General features: G+C 52.7%; 4 protein-coding genes across 7 annotated transcripts; 2 read left to right on the plus strand and 2 right to left on the minus strand.

Moving 5' to 3' along the window:
- Positions 1–4,208: 4,208 nt before the first annotated feature.
- On the minus strand, positions 4,209–6,035 carry LOC138815403 (uncharacterized protein C16orf86 homolog). Of its 2 annotated transcripts, none has more exons than XM_070004773.1 (4): positions 5,790–6,035; positions 5,350–5,579; positions 4,780–4,958; positions 4,209–4,678 (listed from the first exon to the last, which is right to left on the minus strand). In XM_070004773.1, exons 1-4 carry the CDS (start codon positions 5,871–5,873, stop codon positions 4,254–4,256), a joined length of 918 nt encoding a protein of 305 aa, XP_069860874.1. In that variant the 5' UTR covers positions 5,874–6,035; the 3' UTR covers positions 4,209–4,253. The 2 variants fall into 2 exon arrangements, with proteins under 2 accessions (XP_069860874.1, XP_069860873.1); XM_070004772.1 differs by having other exon boundaries at positions 4,209–4,705.
- Positions 6,036–6,095: 60 nt separating this feature from the next.
- Positions 6,096–10,817, plus strand: LOC138815401 (enkurin domain-containing protein 1-like). 2 transcript variants are annotated; one of them, XM_070004769.1, is made up of 7 exons: positions 6,096–6,491; positions 6,587–6,781; positions 7,705–7,877; positions 9,734–9,859; positions 9,971–10,134; positions 10,231–10,367; positions 10,448–10,817. In XM_070004769.1, exons 1-7 carry the CDS (start codon positions 6,353–6,355, stop codon positions 10,606–10,608), a joined length of 1,095 nt encoding a protein of 364 aa, XP_069860870.1. In that variant the 5' UTR covers positions 6,096–6,352; the 3' UTR covers positions 10,609–10,817. The 2 variants fall into 2 exon arrangements, with proteins under 2 accessions (XP_069860870.1, XP_069860871.1); XM_070004770.1 differs by lacking the exon at positions 9,734–9,859.
- Positions 10,818–11,217: 400 nt separating this feature from the next.
- LOC138815402 (partitioning defective 6 homolog alpha) lies at positions 11,218–13,551 on the minus strand. Its single transcript, XM_070004771.1, has 3 exons — positions 12,897–13,551; positions 12,287–12,509; positions 11,218–12,082 (listed from the first exon to the last, which is right to left on the minus strand). Exons 1-3 carry the CDS (start codon positions 12,957–12,959, stop codon positions 11,331–11,333), a joined length of 1,038 nt encoding a protein of 345 aa, XP_069860872.1. The 5' UTR covers positions 12,960–13,551; the 3' UTR covers positions 11,218–11,330.
- Positions 13,552–13,646: 95 nt separating this feature from the next.
- Positions 13,647–16,482, plus strand: LOC138815405 (adrenocortical dysplasia protein homolog). 2 transcript variants are annotated; one of them, XM_070004778.1, is made up of 11 exons: positions 13,647–13,801; positions 13,874–14,010; positions 14,144–14,237; positions 14,326–14,402; positions 14,590–14,634; positions 14,738–14,772; positions 14,885–15,060; positions 15,139–15,238; positions 15,620–15,972; positions 16,113–16,204; positions 16,282–16,482. In XM_070004778.1, the coding sequence occupies exons 1-11, from the start codon at positions 13,703–13,705 to the stop codon at positions 16,358–16,360; spliced, it is 1,287 nt and encodes a 428-aa protein (XP_069860879.1). In that variant the 5' UTR covers positions 13,647–13,702; the 3' UTR covers positions 16,361–16,482. The 2 variants fall into 2 exon arrangements, with proteins under 2 accessions (XP_069860879.1, XP_069860880.1); XM_070004779.1 differs by having other exon boundaries at positions 14,909–15,060.

Below are 16,482 nucleotides of genomic sequence, written 5' to 3' on the forward strand. Positions count from 1 at the left end.
CACTAGACCACGTGAGCCACACCCTAGCCCTAGGGATTCTGTTCTTGAAACTATGGCTGCCTTCAAGAAATCCCTGAGAAGGGAGGAGCCTGAAGAGGAAGGGCCCCTGGCGCTTTAGTGCAGGTTTGGCTGGCACTGCCTGACCCAGCCAGCCACCAGCCATACTTATTAACTAACTTGCGGATGAGGGCAGGGCCTAGGTGAGTGGACTGTTGAAAAGGACTCATCTGCCCCTTTGTTTCCCTTGCCTGCCTGCCTGCTGGATTGTGAACCTAGATGAACTCAATTCTTTTTCCTTCCCTCTCTTCCTCCCTCTTCCTACTTTTGGCTCTTTGCCAGAAAGGCCCAGGAAGTGTTTCCTCTTCCTCTTGGCATCCCTTGCAAAAGTCACCAGGCCTGTGTTCCCATTGCATCCTGGTTTCAGACATTGTCTGAGATAAAATAACAAAAGTTAATGTTGGAGCTTGCTTACAGTGTGCTGGACCCACATGGTAAATGCTTCATGCTTACTATGTGATTAATCTCCAAACCATTCTACTATTAATATGTCTATTTATATATATGTATATACATATACATTACTATTAATATATCTATTACTGGGGTGTAGCTGAGTGCTCACACCTGTAATCCTAGCTACTCAGGAGGCTGAGATCTGAGGATCATGGTTCAAAGCTAGTCCAGGCAGAAAATGTCCATGAGACTCTTTATCTCCAATTAACCAGCAAAAAGCTTAAAGTGGAGGTATGACTCAAGTGGTAGAGTGCCAACTTGAACAAAATTGCCAAGCAAGAGCATAGGCCTTGAGTTCAAGTCCTAGACCAGCATACATGCACACACATGTGTGTACAGAGTCAGGGTGCCTGGTCAAGACCATCTGACTACGGTTCCTGACCTTGAACTACCCTTATCCTAGTACTTGGGAATCCTTCTGAAAAGATGCCCTCTTAAGCTAGGAAGGGAACTAGAGAGTATTCACCCTAGGAAGGACATTAACAGTTAATAGTCTGTCCCTTGAGCCTGGAATGCTCAATTCAATTCCAGTTCGATCCTTCTGTGTGTTTTTTGTTTGTTTGTTTTGCTGGTCATGGGGACTGAACTCTGGGTCTGGGTGCTATCCCTCAGCTCAAGGCTAGCGCTCTACCACCTGAGCCACAGCGCCACTTCCAGCTTTTTCTGCTTATGTGGTGCTGAGGAATCAAACCCAGGGCCTCATGTGTGCAAGGCAAGTGCTCTACCACTGAGCCACCTTCCCAGCCCCCCTTCTGTGTTTTACCCTCCTAAATTTGAGAGTGACTGAAAAAGCACAAGAGGCTCCTTCAATGGAAAAGTCCTTCCTGCTAACTCAGTTGTACTGAGGGTTTAGAAGATTGCTGGGGCAGATTGCTATTGGCCTAGTGTAGGACTATTTTTGAAACCCAGGCTCCTCTGAGAGTACCCCTGCCCCTGACATGATATCACCCCATACCCCTGAATCTTTGAACATGTCTCCCAGTGTCAGCTCTGTGATGCTACAGTGAAAATGAGGGGAATTGGGCCTTGAAGTGGCCCAGATGCCTGTGGCCAATGGAACTGGGATGTAACTGAGCATGGAACTAATTCCAAAGCTGTCCTGCAGCGCCCTCTCCTGGAAAAAGGCAGTAGTATCTTCCAGGACCTGTTTTCTAAATCTCCGGTGAAGTTTCAGGCCAGTAAAAACTAGATTTTTCCCTTTGAGACTGCAACCAGACAAGAACTTCTAATAGGGCTAGGACTATAGCTTAGTGGTAATGTATTTGCCACCCTCCCACTTGTGAACCTTCATGTTCCCTTGAATCATGCTGCCTAAGAATCCTCTCCCACTTAGAGTTGGCTTCTAGGAGTTGCAATGAGGTTCCTTTGTGTGATTCCTCCCATCCATCCTGCTTCTGTCCTAGTGATTGTTCTCTGATCATTTCTTACACTATCACCAAGGGAAGATCAGTGCTGACCTTGCCTGCAACTCTAGCCCCAAAGACCAGTGAGAGGGCATGCCATCCTTTTGGATTCAGGCATTGACAGAACTTAAGTGAGAGCAAAGGTACCAGAGCCTCAGGATGTGGTCAACTGCAAGACTGTTTCTCTACAGGCCTCTGCTTCCCCAGTTGTAAATTGAGATCAAGCTCAATCTAGCTCTGAAACAGCATCACCTGGAGTGGGCAAATCACTGCCCAGAAAAACCTGTAGGCAGAAAAGAATATGCTAACCACCCGGCTTGTCTGTAGTCTTTTAAAGTTTTTTGCTGGTGTTGGAGCTTGTACTTGGCCTGGGTGCTACTCCTTAGCTTTTTTGTTCAAGGCTGGTGCTTTACCACCTGAGCCACAACTATATTTCTGGCCTTGTTTTTGTGTGTATGCCAGTCTTGGAGTTTGAACTAAGGGCCTAGGCACTGTCTCTGAGTTTCTTCTGCTCAAGACTAGCACTCTACTACTTGAGCCACAGGCTACACTTCTGCTTTTCTGGTAGCTTATTGGAGATAAAAGACTCATAGACTTTCCTGCCCAGGCTGGCTTTGGCCTGCAATCCTCAAAACAGTCGTGAGCCACCTGTGTCCAGCGTTGCCTGTTGTCTTACCATGTCCAAGTGAACATCCAAGTGACCCCTCAAAGGAGAATGTGGCTCAGGGTGATGTCAGGAGAGGTATCATGCCTATTCTGCTTCTTTTCCCTGGGCCTGGCCACTCTGATGACCATACAAAGCCATTATTCCAGGGGCCCTGCATATAGTTCCAACTACTCAGAGTTGGACTTGTCCTATCTGCAGCCTCCTCCATCCTTCACCTTGTTCTCCCTGCCTTGGTACCTTTTGTGAAGGCCATTACTAGGTAATGTGTTGCAGGTATGTGACATTGAGGAATTCAGTCATGAAAACAGCTACAACCCACAGTGGTAATGGGATACAGATGCTACAGTGTAACACAACAGTGGGTGCTGCATGACTCAGCAGGTAAAAGGTACCTGAGTTGTCAAAGGTACAAGTGCAGTAGCCAGGGAGAGGGGTGAAGGAAGGAAAGCATTTTAGGTAGGGAAAGCCCCATGGTTAGAAAAAAAGTAATACAAGGTGTGGCTGGTTAGAGAGTCACAGGCAGCCATTAGGAAGTTCCAAGGCAGCTAGCAGGGTGCTAGAGGGTCAGTGACCCATCAGGGGTGCAGGTGTGAATGTGGAGGGGTCACTGCATGGATCTATGGGTGACCCCCACAGAGATGACATTAGCCTAGGTCCTGAACATGGGATCTAAGAGAGTGGGTAGATTCATTGGTCTTGATGCAGATTCCCTAGTAGGAATGAGGAACAAAGGCCAGGATGTGGTCTGAGGTGAGGCCCAGCATTTTGGCTTGAACAGTTTGCATAGATATGATATGTGAGTCAAAACAGTCTGGGAGGAGAAATGATCTATTTAATGTGGAATACCTCATGTTTGAAGTATTTGCAGAACACACAGAAGGATTTGTGTCCACAACAGCTAGCACTGCATGGCTCTTCCTAGAGACCCCTCAGGGCTGGCCACAGAGCTCCAAGGGATGCGCTCACTGATTTCCCTTCCCCCACCAACCGAGACCCTGATATCCCGTCACCAGGAGCCTCTTGTGGGCAAGGCCTTATCTAACTGTGGTATGGCAATGAGTGGAAAACATTGCACAACTCTTATTCTCAGGACAAGCAAAAGAACTTTGTTACTTTATATGAGGATCCTAAGTGTTGATCCCCTTGGGGTGAGACCAGAGGTAGGTCATTCATTCCCTAAAAGAGAGAGGGAGCAGGACCAAACATTTGCTTCCCATAGTCTTCTCTTTATCTCAAGTTCTTTCTCCTTATTTCCCCCTTCATCCCTTGCAGTTAGGCCATTTGACCCTCAGCCTCAGCTGGGGAGACTAAATACGCAGAAAAGGCCTCATGCCTGCTTCATGCCCACTTTGGACTCAGAACTGGGATGGTACCCAGGAATCTGTTATTTGTCAAGGTCCTAACTTGGCCAATTGGCCTCAAACCTGGTATAGGTGAGTTCTCTACCCTTCTTCCCAGCCTCTTTTCACAATTTAGGCATCGTATTTGGGGAGACATAGTCTTAGAAAAGGAAGCATTTATTTCCAGTGAGCCCAAGATCTCTCAAGTAGGGGCAGAGGCCAAACTCCCGCTCCCCCCCCCCCACCCCCCATCCACCTAATTGGCCTAGACCCATAGGCTACAGCCCTGGTTCCGGCCTGAGAGGAGGGAAGCCCCCTCTGTGTAGATGGTCACTTGTACTGAGGGGAGAGTGGGGGAACAAGGGGGGCAGCGCAGACACTCAGCATCTTGTCAATGTCCACCTGGGTTAACTTATCCATCTCAGCCTTGGGGCTGCCACTCACCCTCAGGCTGGACAGACCCCCAGGCTCCTCTCCTCCAGTCTTTTCTCCCAGGGGAGGTACCAGGGGGGGAACAAGAGCATGAGTAGGGGCCACTAACACATTGGGGCAGGAAGGCAAAGCAAGGCCTAAGCCCAGCTCACCTGCCATGGGCAGCAAGGCCTGAAGCTGCTCCACACCTGCCTCCTCAGGAACCAAGGCCAACTCCGACTCGGGCTCCACTTCAGTCTCCCCATCTCCCTCCCCTGCCTGGTTCAGCTCAGGGTTGCAGTAATTGATGTACTGGTACAGGGGTCGCAGGCGCTGGGCCTTTCCTGTAAGAACCCGTGGCAGAGCAAAGGCTGAAGCACCAGGCTGTACCCTATCAGGTTGAGCAGGTGGGGGAAGAAAGCAAGATCCAGGGACTGCCACTCACGCTCTAACCCCAAGGTCTCTGGGGGTGCAGATGCTGTGTTAGCTGCAACTGGGAGTACAGGAGCCCCCAGACTCTTGCGTTTCTTGGCTTTTTTGTGCTGTTTGGCTGATGGTGAGGGCTCACTCTGGCTGCTCTCCTGTTCCTCCTTCTGCAGCCCCGGTGACAGTTCAGCTTCAACCCTAGGATGGAGTATGATGGCTAGGCCTTGGGAAGGGCTGTCTAAGCCAGGGACAAGAGGCTAGAGGAGACAGCCTGAAAGCTCTGGCTGCTGTGGCTTGAGCCTAGGGATTAGCCCTGCTGTCCACCACCGCAGGCTTAGAGAGCTATCCCTTTACTGGTCAGTAAAACCCAAGGCCCAGTAGGGGCCCAATGCTCCTGTGAGCTCAGTCCTCTGGAAGCTCCATCTCTCTTGGTGTTCCTACACCAGGGCTCTTGAGAAACAGGATTAGAGACTGATGGTAGGGGCAGAGCATGAGAATCTGTCCTGCTGGTGTTTAGTATCTAGGGACTCCTGAGTCATGAAACCCTCCCTCTAGCCCTGCAATTCCTTCACTCCGAAAGCCCCCTCACTTGAAGGGTTTCCTCTTGGGCCCATGGCTGGGCCTGGGGGTAGAAGCCAAAGGCCTGGGGCCTCTCTCCTCTCCTGGTTCCGCCTTTGGACCAAGCCCCTCCTCCTCAGTCTTGAGACCTTCCTCCTGGAGCTCTGATTCACAGCTGTGCTCTGATGAACACTTGATTTCACTCGGGGTCCTGCAGGCATCCTGTGCTGGCACCAGGCACTTGTCTTCCATCACTGGACACTGGAGATGATACATACATAATCAGTCGCTATAGCCCGGCAAAGGATATAGCAATCAATCATTGGATGCCCAACATGGGCCACCAAATACAAGATAAAGCCCGCTAGCCCAGATAGAGCCCTCTCTGCCTGTAAGGCCTGGCCTGACAGGGAGTTGGATCACTCAGGGTTCAGGGTTCAGAGTTCCAAAAAGTTAGCAGGCCTGGGTCACCTCAGGGTTCTCCACGACCTGGGCTGACCCCACGGTTGCCCCTTCCTGGGACCCCGGCTGTCTTTTGGCGCCGGTCGAGATCATGGCTATGCTGAGTTAGCTCATCCCTGGACAGCTGCTAGAAGAGGACTGGCCCAGAAGAAGCTTTACTAGTGGATTCTGTGTTGACAGGGGTTGTAGCTGAAAAGAGAAACTGGTGGTCGCTCCTCCACACTATCAGCCAGAACTACAAGTCCCAGAAGTCTTTTCGAGATCATTGACCCCTGACCTCAGAGACGGAAGCCATTTGTTGCCTAGCAACAACAACTCCCGTCGGGTTGCAGCTGGCGGCAAAACTGCTGGAGTGAGATCTCCTGCCCCGGCGTTCTAGGGCGCGGGGCGGGCGAACCCCTCCGAGGAGTAGGCGAGGATAAGGGTGGTGGAAGCAGTGGGCGCAGGCCGGGTTTCAGGGCCCGACGGCAGACAGGGCGGGGCTAGGAAAAGAGGGCACGGTCGGACTGCGGAGTTCGAGCGGAGAGCGTGCGCGCGCGCGCGGGGCCGGGGAAGTGCGGCCGGGGCGAGAGATGCCCCGCGCGACGGGCGGCGGTGCACCGTTGCAGGACGACGACAACCGCAGCATGTGCGAGGGCCCTTCCCGCATCTCGGGGCCCATCCCCCCAGATCCCACGCTCTGCCCTGACTACTACAGGCGACCCGCCTCGGGTGAGTTGCTGGGGTGGGGTGGGGGAGCTCCCGCGGCGAGGCCGGAACCTTGTTCCCCCACTGAGCCTCCAATTTCTCTCCTTCCTGCCTCTCAGCCCAAGGACGCCTTGAGGGAAACGCGCTGAAGATGGACCTGCTGACTTCAGGCCGCGACCCAGACTTCAACTCTACTCGTGGCCCCCGCACCAGGCCGGGAGCCCGAGAGATCCTGGAACGTGGCCAGCGCGGCGTGGGGGATGTGTTGCTGCAGCTAGGGGGCATCTCGCTCAGTCCAGGGGTCTCTTCCAAGAGTAAGTCCCCACCAGATGGGGCAGTGAGGCAGTTGGAAGTCAAAAGCCAAGATCAAAAGCGGTTATTCACGTATGTAATCCTAGCTACTCAGGGGGCTGAGATCTGAGGATTGCGCTGTTCCAAACTAACCAGGGCAGGGGAGTCCATGAGACTTTTATCCCCATTTAACCCACAAAAAGCCAGAAGTGGAGCTGAGGCTGTAATTATAGAGTACTAGCCTTGAGCACAAAAGTTCAGGGACAGCACTCAGACCCTGAATTCAAGTCCCAGGACACACACACACACACACACACGCACTCAGACCCTGAATTCAAGTCCCAGGACACACACACACACACACACACACACACACACACACACACACTCCTTCTTTTTCTGCCCTGAGCATAGGCTTTATCTCTGTGTCGCTCAGTACCTCCCGTATAAGAGGAAAAACAACCATACTCCTCTCAGGAGGTGACTGAAGGACTGAATAAGGTATTCTACCTTCATGCATTCATGCATCAGTGGAAGGTTTATTGCCCACTGTGTGTCAAGCCAGAAGTGCTAAGAAAACAGAATTAAAGACAAACTTAGGCCATCAGTTCCTGGTGGAAGCAATAAACAAGTGAAGACAGGATCATTAATATTAAACTTTCCTGTAAAAATGTAGAAAGTAATCAGGCGATACTTAGACATGACAGGAAGGGAACAAGGTAATGTGGTAGCTGTGTGTGTGTATTGTCGAACTTAGGTGAAGATGCCAGGGAGATCTTTTTATTGTTTCTATGATTATAGGAATTAAACCCAAGGGCCTCACGGGGCAAACAACCTATCACTTTCTGGGAGCCCTTTCTGGGAAGTGAGCCTGTGTATGATCTAGTATAAGTTGTGTAGCATAGGCCATATATGGGGCAAAGCCAGGCATCACTTTTTCCTCCAGGGAAGGATCCTAAAGACTATGAGAAGGAAAACCTGAGGCGAATCAAAGAAATTCAGAAGCGCTTCCGAGAGCAGGAACGCAACCGGGAACAGGGCCAGCCCAGGCCCCTGAAGGCACTGTGGCGCTCACCCAAGTATGACAAGGTGGAGTCCCGAGTCAAGACCCGAATGCAGGTACCTCTCCTAGGAAGCCAACAGGCATTTATAACCCAATCTGATTTATGGGGGAAGGAAGGAAGAAATCACAAGAGGCTATCATAACAAAAGGACTAAGAAGCTGGGCACTGGTGGCTCACACCTGTAATCCTAGCTACTCAGGAGGCTGAGATCTGAGGATCGCAGTTCAAAGCCAGCTCGGGCAGGAAAGTCCCTGAGACTCTTATTTCCAGTAAACCACCAGAAAACCAGAAGTGGTGCTGTGGCTCAAGTGGTAGAGTGCTTGCCTTGAGCTGAAGAGCTGAAGGACAGCACCCAAGCCTAGAGTTCAATCCCCACAACCAACCAAAAAAAAAAAAGAAAGAAAAGAAAAAGGACTAGGAGACACTTGGCACTTCTGCAGAGGGATGTGGGATCCTTTTCAGAGGTGGTGATCACTGAGCCAATCCTGAGGAACAAATAAGAATTAGATAAAAGGAGAATGGAAGAGAATATTCCATTGAGATGGAACCTCCCAGGTAGAAGTTCTGAGGCCAGAGTGAGTATGGGTAGTGGGGATACTAGGTAAGTTCACTGAAAAGCATGAGGGAAGAAAATCATGAGCTATTTGTACCCATATCTGAGAGATGACCTAAATTATTTGTTAGCATTCTTTTTTGTTTTTTGTTTTTTGTTTTTGTCTGTTGTGGGCCTTGAATTCACAGCCTGAGCACTGTTTCTGAGCTTTTTCACTCAAGGCTGGTACTCTACCACTTTTGAGCCACAGTGCCATTTATGGTCGTCTGGTGGTTAATTGGAGATAAGAGTCTCACAGACTCCTGCCTGGGCTGGCTTTGAACCATGATCCTCAGATCTCAGCCTCCTGAGTAGCTACGATTATAGATATGAGCCACCAGTGGCTGACTTTATTTTTATGTTTTGTTTGTGGTGCTAAGCATGCCTTTTGCCATTGTGTCTTTTTTTTTGTCTTTAGACAAGGTCTTACTATGTAGCATAGCCTCAAACTTGAGTCTCAGCCTCTGGGTGCTAGGATTACAGGCAAGTGCCACAATTCCTGACAACACTTATTTCTGAGGACAGCTAAGGAGGGTATGGGTGGGATTATGGTGGTGACATTCTGTCTTGGGTAGTCACCATTTCTTTATCCAGAAACCCAGAAAAAGGATCTGGATTGAGAGAAAAGACAAGGTCACATGAGGCTATACTGAGGAAGAAGCATCCGTGGAATGCCCAGGGGGTGGGAATATGTCCAGGAAGCAGATGGACACTTAGGCCTGAATCTCAGGCATGAGACCAAGAAGTTATTGACAAGCAGGTTGAGACCAAAGAACAGCCCTCTGGGTTTGTGGACCTGGAGGCCAGTCCTTAGTGACCTTGGGGAACTAAAGCTAGGAGGCTTGGCTAAGAAGAGCAGTAGCTGGGCCAGAACTGAGGCTGGTAGAGAGGTGCTTTGTTTTCTTAAAAAATGTGAGAGATGCCAGGCGCCAGTGGCTCATGCCTTTAATCCTAGCTACTCAGGAGGCTGAGATTTGAGGATCAGGGTTCAAAGCCAGCCTGGGCAGGAAAGTCTGTGAGACTCTTATCTGCAATAAACCACTAGAAAAGCGGAAGTGGTGCTGTGGCTCAAGTGGGAGAGCACTCGCCTTTTTGCTGAAGTGCATAGAGACAGTGCCTAAGGTCAGAGTTCAAGCCCCACGACTGACAAAAAAAAAAAAATGAGAGATGTATGTTTAAATGTTGATGAGGAGAAGTGCTCCCAAATCCATAGGATTTAGGATAGAAAAGTCCTTAAAGGCAGCAGAGACAGAGAGGCATGGCCTTGAGGCTTGAGCCCAAACCTCAGCCTGATTCCTGTGCTGTACCCTGTCCTCCAGGAATCTGTCCAAACCTCTGTGCCACAGCCTGCCCACTTTCTGCGGGCACACTCCCGCTGTGGCCCTGGACTCCCGCCATCCCGTGTCCCTAGTCCCCAGCTCAGTCTACCAGGTCCCAAAGCAAAGGTGAGAAAACATTTGGGGCTAGAAGGTGGTTGGGCAGGGATCCTGGGGGTTGGGGAGCATGGACAAAACACAGTGCTGTCATGTCCCCTCCATTCTTGTTGCATCCTGCAGGGGCCAGACCTAGGTGTGGACTTCATTAGACACAATGCCCGAGCTGCCAAGAGGGCGCCCCGGCGCCATTCCCGCTCACTGCAAGTCCTCGCACAGGTTCTGGAGCAGAAACAGCAAGCCCAGGAACACTACAACACTACACAGAAGGGCCACGTGCCCCAGTAGTAGGTCCTATTGCCTGACAGCCAGGGAGAGGGGTGCTTGTAGTGGGAGCCGGTCTTTACCCTGGTGTCATCAACCCTGGGCTTGTGCATCTGCAGCTTGTTAGAACGCAGAGATCTATGGCGCCGGGAAGCTGAGGCCCGCCAGAATAACCAGCCAGACCCTGCCATGCCTCCTGGCCACACTCGCATGCCTGAGAGCCAGCGGCTGGAGACACTGAACAATCTTCTCCAGAGTGAGTACTTGGGCAGGGGTGTCTGGAGGGGAGCCCACTGGAGACCATTCACCCCTCCCAAGCACTCACTATTCCTATAGGCCAGAGTCAGCTGCTACGTGAGCTGGTACTACTGCCTGCTGGCGCAGACTCACTAAGAGCCCAGAGTCACCGGGCTGAGCTGGACAGGAAGCTGGTGCAAATAGAAGAGGCCATCAAGATTTTTTCTCGACCCAAAGTGTTTGTGAAGATGGATACCTGAGCCTTTTGTGAGGGCCAGTGACAAAGAGATCCATGCTGACGATCTCTACACAGAGCCGCACAGGGCAGGATCAAGCCCTACCTAGAGGAGAAGTCAGAAGCAGTGGGGTGTACAGTATCCTCAGAGTAATCTTTCCAGTTACCCATGGCTGCAGAAGGGCCATTCCAGCCTTTCAGCCTCTTTGTCAAAATTAAACTTTTTGCACACAATGGGGTTTGGTTCTATACAAGCTTTTCTTTCTTTATTTTGGTTGGTCATGGAGTAATGAACTCAGTGCCTGGGCTCTGTCCTTGAGCTCTTTTGCTTAGGGTTAGCGCGCTACCACTTTGAACCACAGCTCCACTTCTGGTTCTCTTCTGGTTATTAGAGAAAAGAGACTCACGGACTTTCTGCTTAGTCTGTTTTGAACTGCGATCCTCAGATCTCAGCCTCTTGAGTAGCTAGGATTACAGGCATGAGCCACTGGTGCCTGCCAAGCCTAGTGGCCCTTCTACTGCTTGATTATGGGAAGGTTGTCCCACTGTTCTGTCACTCCTGTCTTAAGGCAGAAGGCAGGTTTGTAGGATCAGGGAGGGGGCTGGAGCTGGAACACAGAAGGACCATCTCTGTATTTATAGAAAACTTTTAATGTTCCCCAAGTGAGCAAGCTAAAACCCCCTACCAAGAAGTCTTTCTGCCATGTTTCAGCAGCCTACAGTGACAAGAAACTACATCTTTGCCTGTCAGAGGCTGAAGCCACTACCATCTCCTCGAATGCCACTCCCCCAGACAGAGCTGGTCTGCTCCTGGCCATTCAGGGAAGGCAGAGAGCTACCAATACCAGGAAGTAGGCAGCCAGGTTGTAGGTCCCAGCATGGAGACCCCTGAGACAGCCCATTAGAACAGGAAGGGTGGCGATTCTCCATGACCAGGTCACTGGTGTCATCATCACTGTCCGCCTCAGCAGGCCCAGGCCCTGCAGATGGTGGCCTTGTTAGACGCCCAGATGCCCCTCGCACCACATTATTGCGCTGGTTGGCAGGCTTGACAGTGACAATGAGGTTGTGGCTGTTGGCGACCATCATGTCTGTTACTTGGTCCAAAGTCTTGCCAGCCACCTCAATGCCATTAACCTCGAGGATCTCATCACTGACTGCCAGTAGCCCTGTACTCTCAGCCAGGCCCCCACGTACCAGGCGGGAGATGAAGATGCCTGGGACCCGCTCCAGGCCCTGGGGAGCCACACGCATGCTCATGCCATCTCGGATATAGAAGCCCAGGGGGCGGTCTGAACCATGCTTGTGCAGTCGCACCCGTCGGTGGGTTTCAGGCAGTAGGTCCACATCTATGACTGAGGAGACCTGGCGGAAATCTTGGGGCAAGCTGATTAGCAAGGGTGGCCGGGTGCGTAGGGATGCCACTGGCCGCAGCAGGAGCCCTTTCTTACGCCGTTGCAGGGAGTTGGATGCAAAAGCCAGGCCGCTGGAGTCTGCTTCTGCAGTGAGGAGAATGCTGAGATCAGAGACTGTTGCCCCGGCAGGGGGGCCCTTTACAGGGGTCAGCATTGCTATTTCCTGTCACTTGGAGGTCAGGCCAAGGGCAGGGACTGCAAAAAGTGCACCCTGGGGTATGGATAAGCTGTAGACCTGCCCTGTCACCCTACCCCGAGCAAGCTCCACACTGTATCCCCCATTCTCACCCCGCTTCTGCACTAGTAGACGTAGTGGTGGGGGCCCGCTGGCCAGGGCCCGGTGCAGGCTGTCATCGTTGGTGAGGGGCAGCAAGTCACCATGAGCATCCGTATAACCAAGCAGCACGTCCAGGCCTGGGATCTGGTGTACTGCACGCAGCAACCTCGAGAACTCTTGGAAGCCACTCACCGAAGCGCGGGGCAGCGCAAAGCGTCGGAACTCAGCGTCAAACTGGAGATCCAGGGTTGGGAGAGACAGGGATTGTTTGGGCGAGAGAGAAGTCAGGACAGAGCCTGTGTCCCTTTCTCACCACTGGTCTGAGGGTGGCAGAGGTGGGAAAGAAAGGGCTGCTGCAAAAACTGCTGCAGCCTTAAGCCTAGACCTCAGCTTCAGTACAAGGGACGCTGTCCAAGGTCTTCCCCCCCTCCCCCCGCCCGCCCATACCCAAAGCCACAGGAGACTGGAGACACGCAGTGGGGGAGGGAGAATGGAAGGAATGCTGCCAGAAAAACAGACTGGGACATAGAGGATGGAGGACAGAAAGAGGGATGGACACCAAGGAGCAGGGAAGGGAGAAAGAAGGAATTGGAAGCGCCGGGGGGCCGGAGGAGCCCTTACTTTGCTCTTCACCTCGACGATGCTGTCGGGACTGCGTGCTGGAGTCCGCTGCGGCCTGGCCATGGTGGGGACGGGCGGGCGGGGGCCCGTGCCCCAGGCAGCCCGCCGAGGCGCAGGTGCACAGCCTCGCCGGCCCGCTCGCGCCGCCCCGCCCCTGGCGGTAGCACTCGCCCCGCCCTTCCACCTCGACCATGACGTCACGGGGGCCGCGACGCGGAGGAACGCGGAGTCCACGTTTCCTAGGAAACGGAGGTGGAGAAGAGTCTTCCTCTGCTCTTACGTCATTACGCTATAGTTCATGCGACCGGGAATCTGAGGGAGGAGGGGGACGACTCGGCCAATCGGAGGGTAGAATCAGGGAACTGTCAATTATGCGCCGTTAGCTGTTATTTCCACTGGCTTTACGAGACCGCGTATTCTGTAGATGGGGACGTCAGTATTGTTCTGAATCCCTCGGAGTCACACGACACTGGCGTGGTTTCGCGCCAACTCTCAGCCGCAGATGCCTTCTTCGCAGATGCCTTTCCTTCTGGGCCAGGCCTCGGCCCTTCCTTCCAGATGCTATAGGAGTCTTGAGCCACATCCCAGCAGCTGGGCTGCGGCTCCGAGACCTGACTCCAGCATACCGAGCAGAAACATGCATTTCAATTTCTGACAGAAAGTCCTTCTGCGCACGCACGAGCGCGGTAGTAGGCGGGGCTTAGGCCTCAAGACCCGCCCAACCACACGCGCTTCCTCTTCCGACTGGAGGCGGAGCCGCGGCGTCCGCGGGAAACCCTGCTCGTACGTCCCGCCTAGCCGCGGGAATGGCCAACTATGGGAGGCCGGTCCTGCGGCCCTGGATTCGAGAGCTGATCCTGGGCTCAGAAACACTCTCAAGCCCACGACCCGGGCAGCTGCTCAAGGTGAGTCTCCACTCGGGGCCCTGAGACGGGACTGGGCAAGTGTAGTAGACTGACGCCAGTCACCGCCTTCAGGTACTTTGGGACTCAGAGACGCCGGGCCCATCCAATGCCCCCGACTCCCCTGACACCGGAGCCATGCTGCTTGTATCTGACGGCGTCTACAGCGTCAGATGTCTGGTGACGAGCGAGGCCCTGGACGCCTCAGACTGGTAAGAGAGGCGCCGCCGAACTCAACAGAAAGGTGGGCGGGCCCCGGAGAGTTAGGGAGGAGACTTGTGCTCCCCGCAGGTGGGGCTTGTGTTCAGTAGGGCCAAGCTATGAGGGTCGTGTTCTCCGCCGTAGGGAGGAAAAGGAGTTCGGATTCTGCGGCAAAGAGGGCCAGTTGCTGCTGTTGAAGGCCTGTGAGGTCCGCATCCAGGTCGCTGAGGGCGACGTGGTGAGTGGTGAAACTGGCTAGGGCGAGTTTCTGTGTCCGGGTTTTTCGTGACAAACTGTAAGTCTCTCTCCCTCCTCAACTCCTCCAGCCTTCAGAGTTTTACCTCCAGCTGGACCGCTTCACCATGCTGCCCACAGATCAACCCCGTGTACAGGTGACAGATTGGTAAGTGATGTCCCCAAAGGCAGGTCTGTGAAGCTCAGTAGCAGCGCTCAGGGTTGCCACGTTTGAAGTATGGGTTCTATCCCCCACTCTATCCCCCACCCAGTCCTGGCTGGCTGTAGCATAGACCTTTGGGTGAGAGGGCTTGGATCCTTAATAACACTGACTTCCTACCTCCTCTTCTCCACAGCAACCAGGACTCAGATGTACAGAAAAAGCTCTATGACTGCCTTGAGTGAGTCTGGGGTTGGGCTCTGAGTGTGGTTCAGTCGGAGTGCCAAATCTGGGTAGACAGGCCTCAGAATTGCGCCTGAGACTTGTCTACTCTGTTTTTATAGGGATCACCTTTCAGAGTCCACTTCTTCCAGTGCAGGTACTGGTCAGGGTTGCCCAGTGATCCTCAGTTTTTTAGTCTCACCTCTCCTACCATCCTGTGCGTGCGTCCCAGTGAACACTTCCCACACTTCCTTCTCTTTGGGCTTCAGTCCGCTGCCTGGTCCCATTCCCAGGCCTAACACTGTCTCAGCTTCTGGATGAAGTTCAAGAGGAACAGGAGCACCGGGGGGCGCTAGTACGCCTGGCTGAGAGCTGCCTGATGTTGAAAGGCCCTTGCACAGCGCCCCCTCTCACCCAGTGGGCTGCCTCCTACTGCAATGCAATGGTCAGTCTGGGGTTTTCTTTGGCAGGTGTCAGGGTGAGGAGTTAGATGAGGGCCAAGTTGAGAGTTCATGTCCTACAGGTAGAAGACATGTACACTGTCTCTGGTTTATTGCTGCACATTTCTGACAATGACCAACAAATTCTGAGATCTCTGGATTCAAGCCGGAGGGCACAACAAGGTAAGAAAAAGGGCACAACAAGGTAAGGAAAAGTGGAGGGGTCAGAAGGGGGTCTTTGGAGTCCAACGCCCCCACTGTTGAGCCTCTCTAGAGTCACTGGTCCCTGAGCTCTGTAGAAATTGTTTATGCTCCTAATCTCCTGTCCTATAACCAGCTCTGTAGGAATTGTTTATGATCTTAATCTCCTGTCCATCCTCACCCTGTGGATGAGAAACTGGTGCTCAGACTGTGAGTACTGTCAGTCAGGTTCCTGGGCTACACAGTATGCTATGGAATGGTGTGGGAGTGAACATAGACCCTACCAACTCATATGAGCTCACAGGCCACTCAGCTGGTCTGGGCTGAGAGGGCTGTGCCCACAGTGAGTTCTCTTTTCTCTAGGAACCCCTACCTCACCCAGCCACATGCCACTGGAGGAAAGTGGTGCCAGCATCAGCCTTTTGCCTGCCCTGTCCTTGGTTACTCCAGAACTAGAGCAGGAAGACAGCTCCTCATCCCCACCAGCCAACTGCTCACCCTCTAAAATCTTAACCCACAGCCCCCCACACCCCAGTTGTGTATCCACTTCTTGTACTCCCACATTCTCACCCATTGGCCATGCCTCCAGTCAACACCGGGCCTCTGTTACCAGAGCCCAGAAGCTGGAGTTCAAAGAAGTAGAGTTGTCCCCCAAAAATGGGCAGCGTCTTCCAATGACCCCAGCCAAAGGCATCCAGGAGCCCTGCTCTGTCTGGGTGAGCATTTACTCTGCAATTGGAAGGGAGAAAGGGTAGGGCTTTGGCTAGAGATGGGGCGAGGGGTGGGAGGGTGGAACATAGGCTTGGATGGGATTAGGGGTCCTTATTGGCTCCTCCAAATACCACCCCCATTCTAGGAGCCCCCAAAGAGACATCGTGATGGCTCTGCTTTCCAATATAAGTATGAGCCACCCTGTGCCTCCCTCCGTGCCCAAGTCCAAGCTGCCAGGTGTGTATCGAGGGCTGCTTATTTTGTTGATCATCAGCCTGGGGCAACCTTAATTCACAGACATGGTTTCTTCCCAGGCTCCCTCCTCAGCTTGTGGCCTGGGCTTTGCAGTACTTGATGGAACCACAGCCAGAGACCGAGCTAACTCAGGTGTGAGTACTACGAGTACATGAGGTGATGTAGCCACACAGGTGTATGCTGAGGTGTGGACAAACAGTGCTCCCTACGCTCTGTTTCCTTCAAATTTTTTAATAAAATAATCTCATGCGGCAGGAGAA

This window comes from Dipodomys merriami, unplaced genomic scaffold, assembly GCF_024711535.1.
Source record: "Dipodomys merriami isolate MVZ:Mamm:240054 unplaced genomic scaffold, mDipMer1.0.p SCAF_64, whole genome shotgun sequence".
Lineage (NCBI taxonomy): Eukaryota > Metazoa > Chordata > Mammalia > Rodentia > Heteromyidae > Dipodomys > Dipodomys merriami.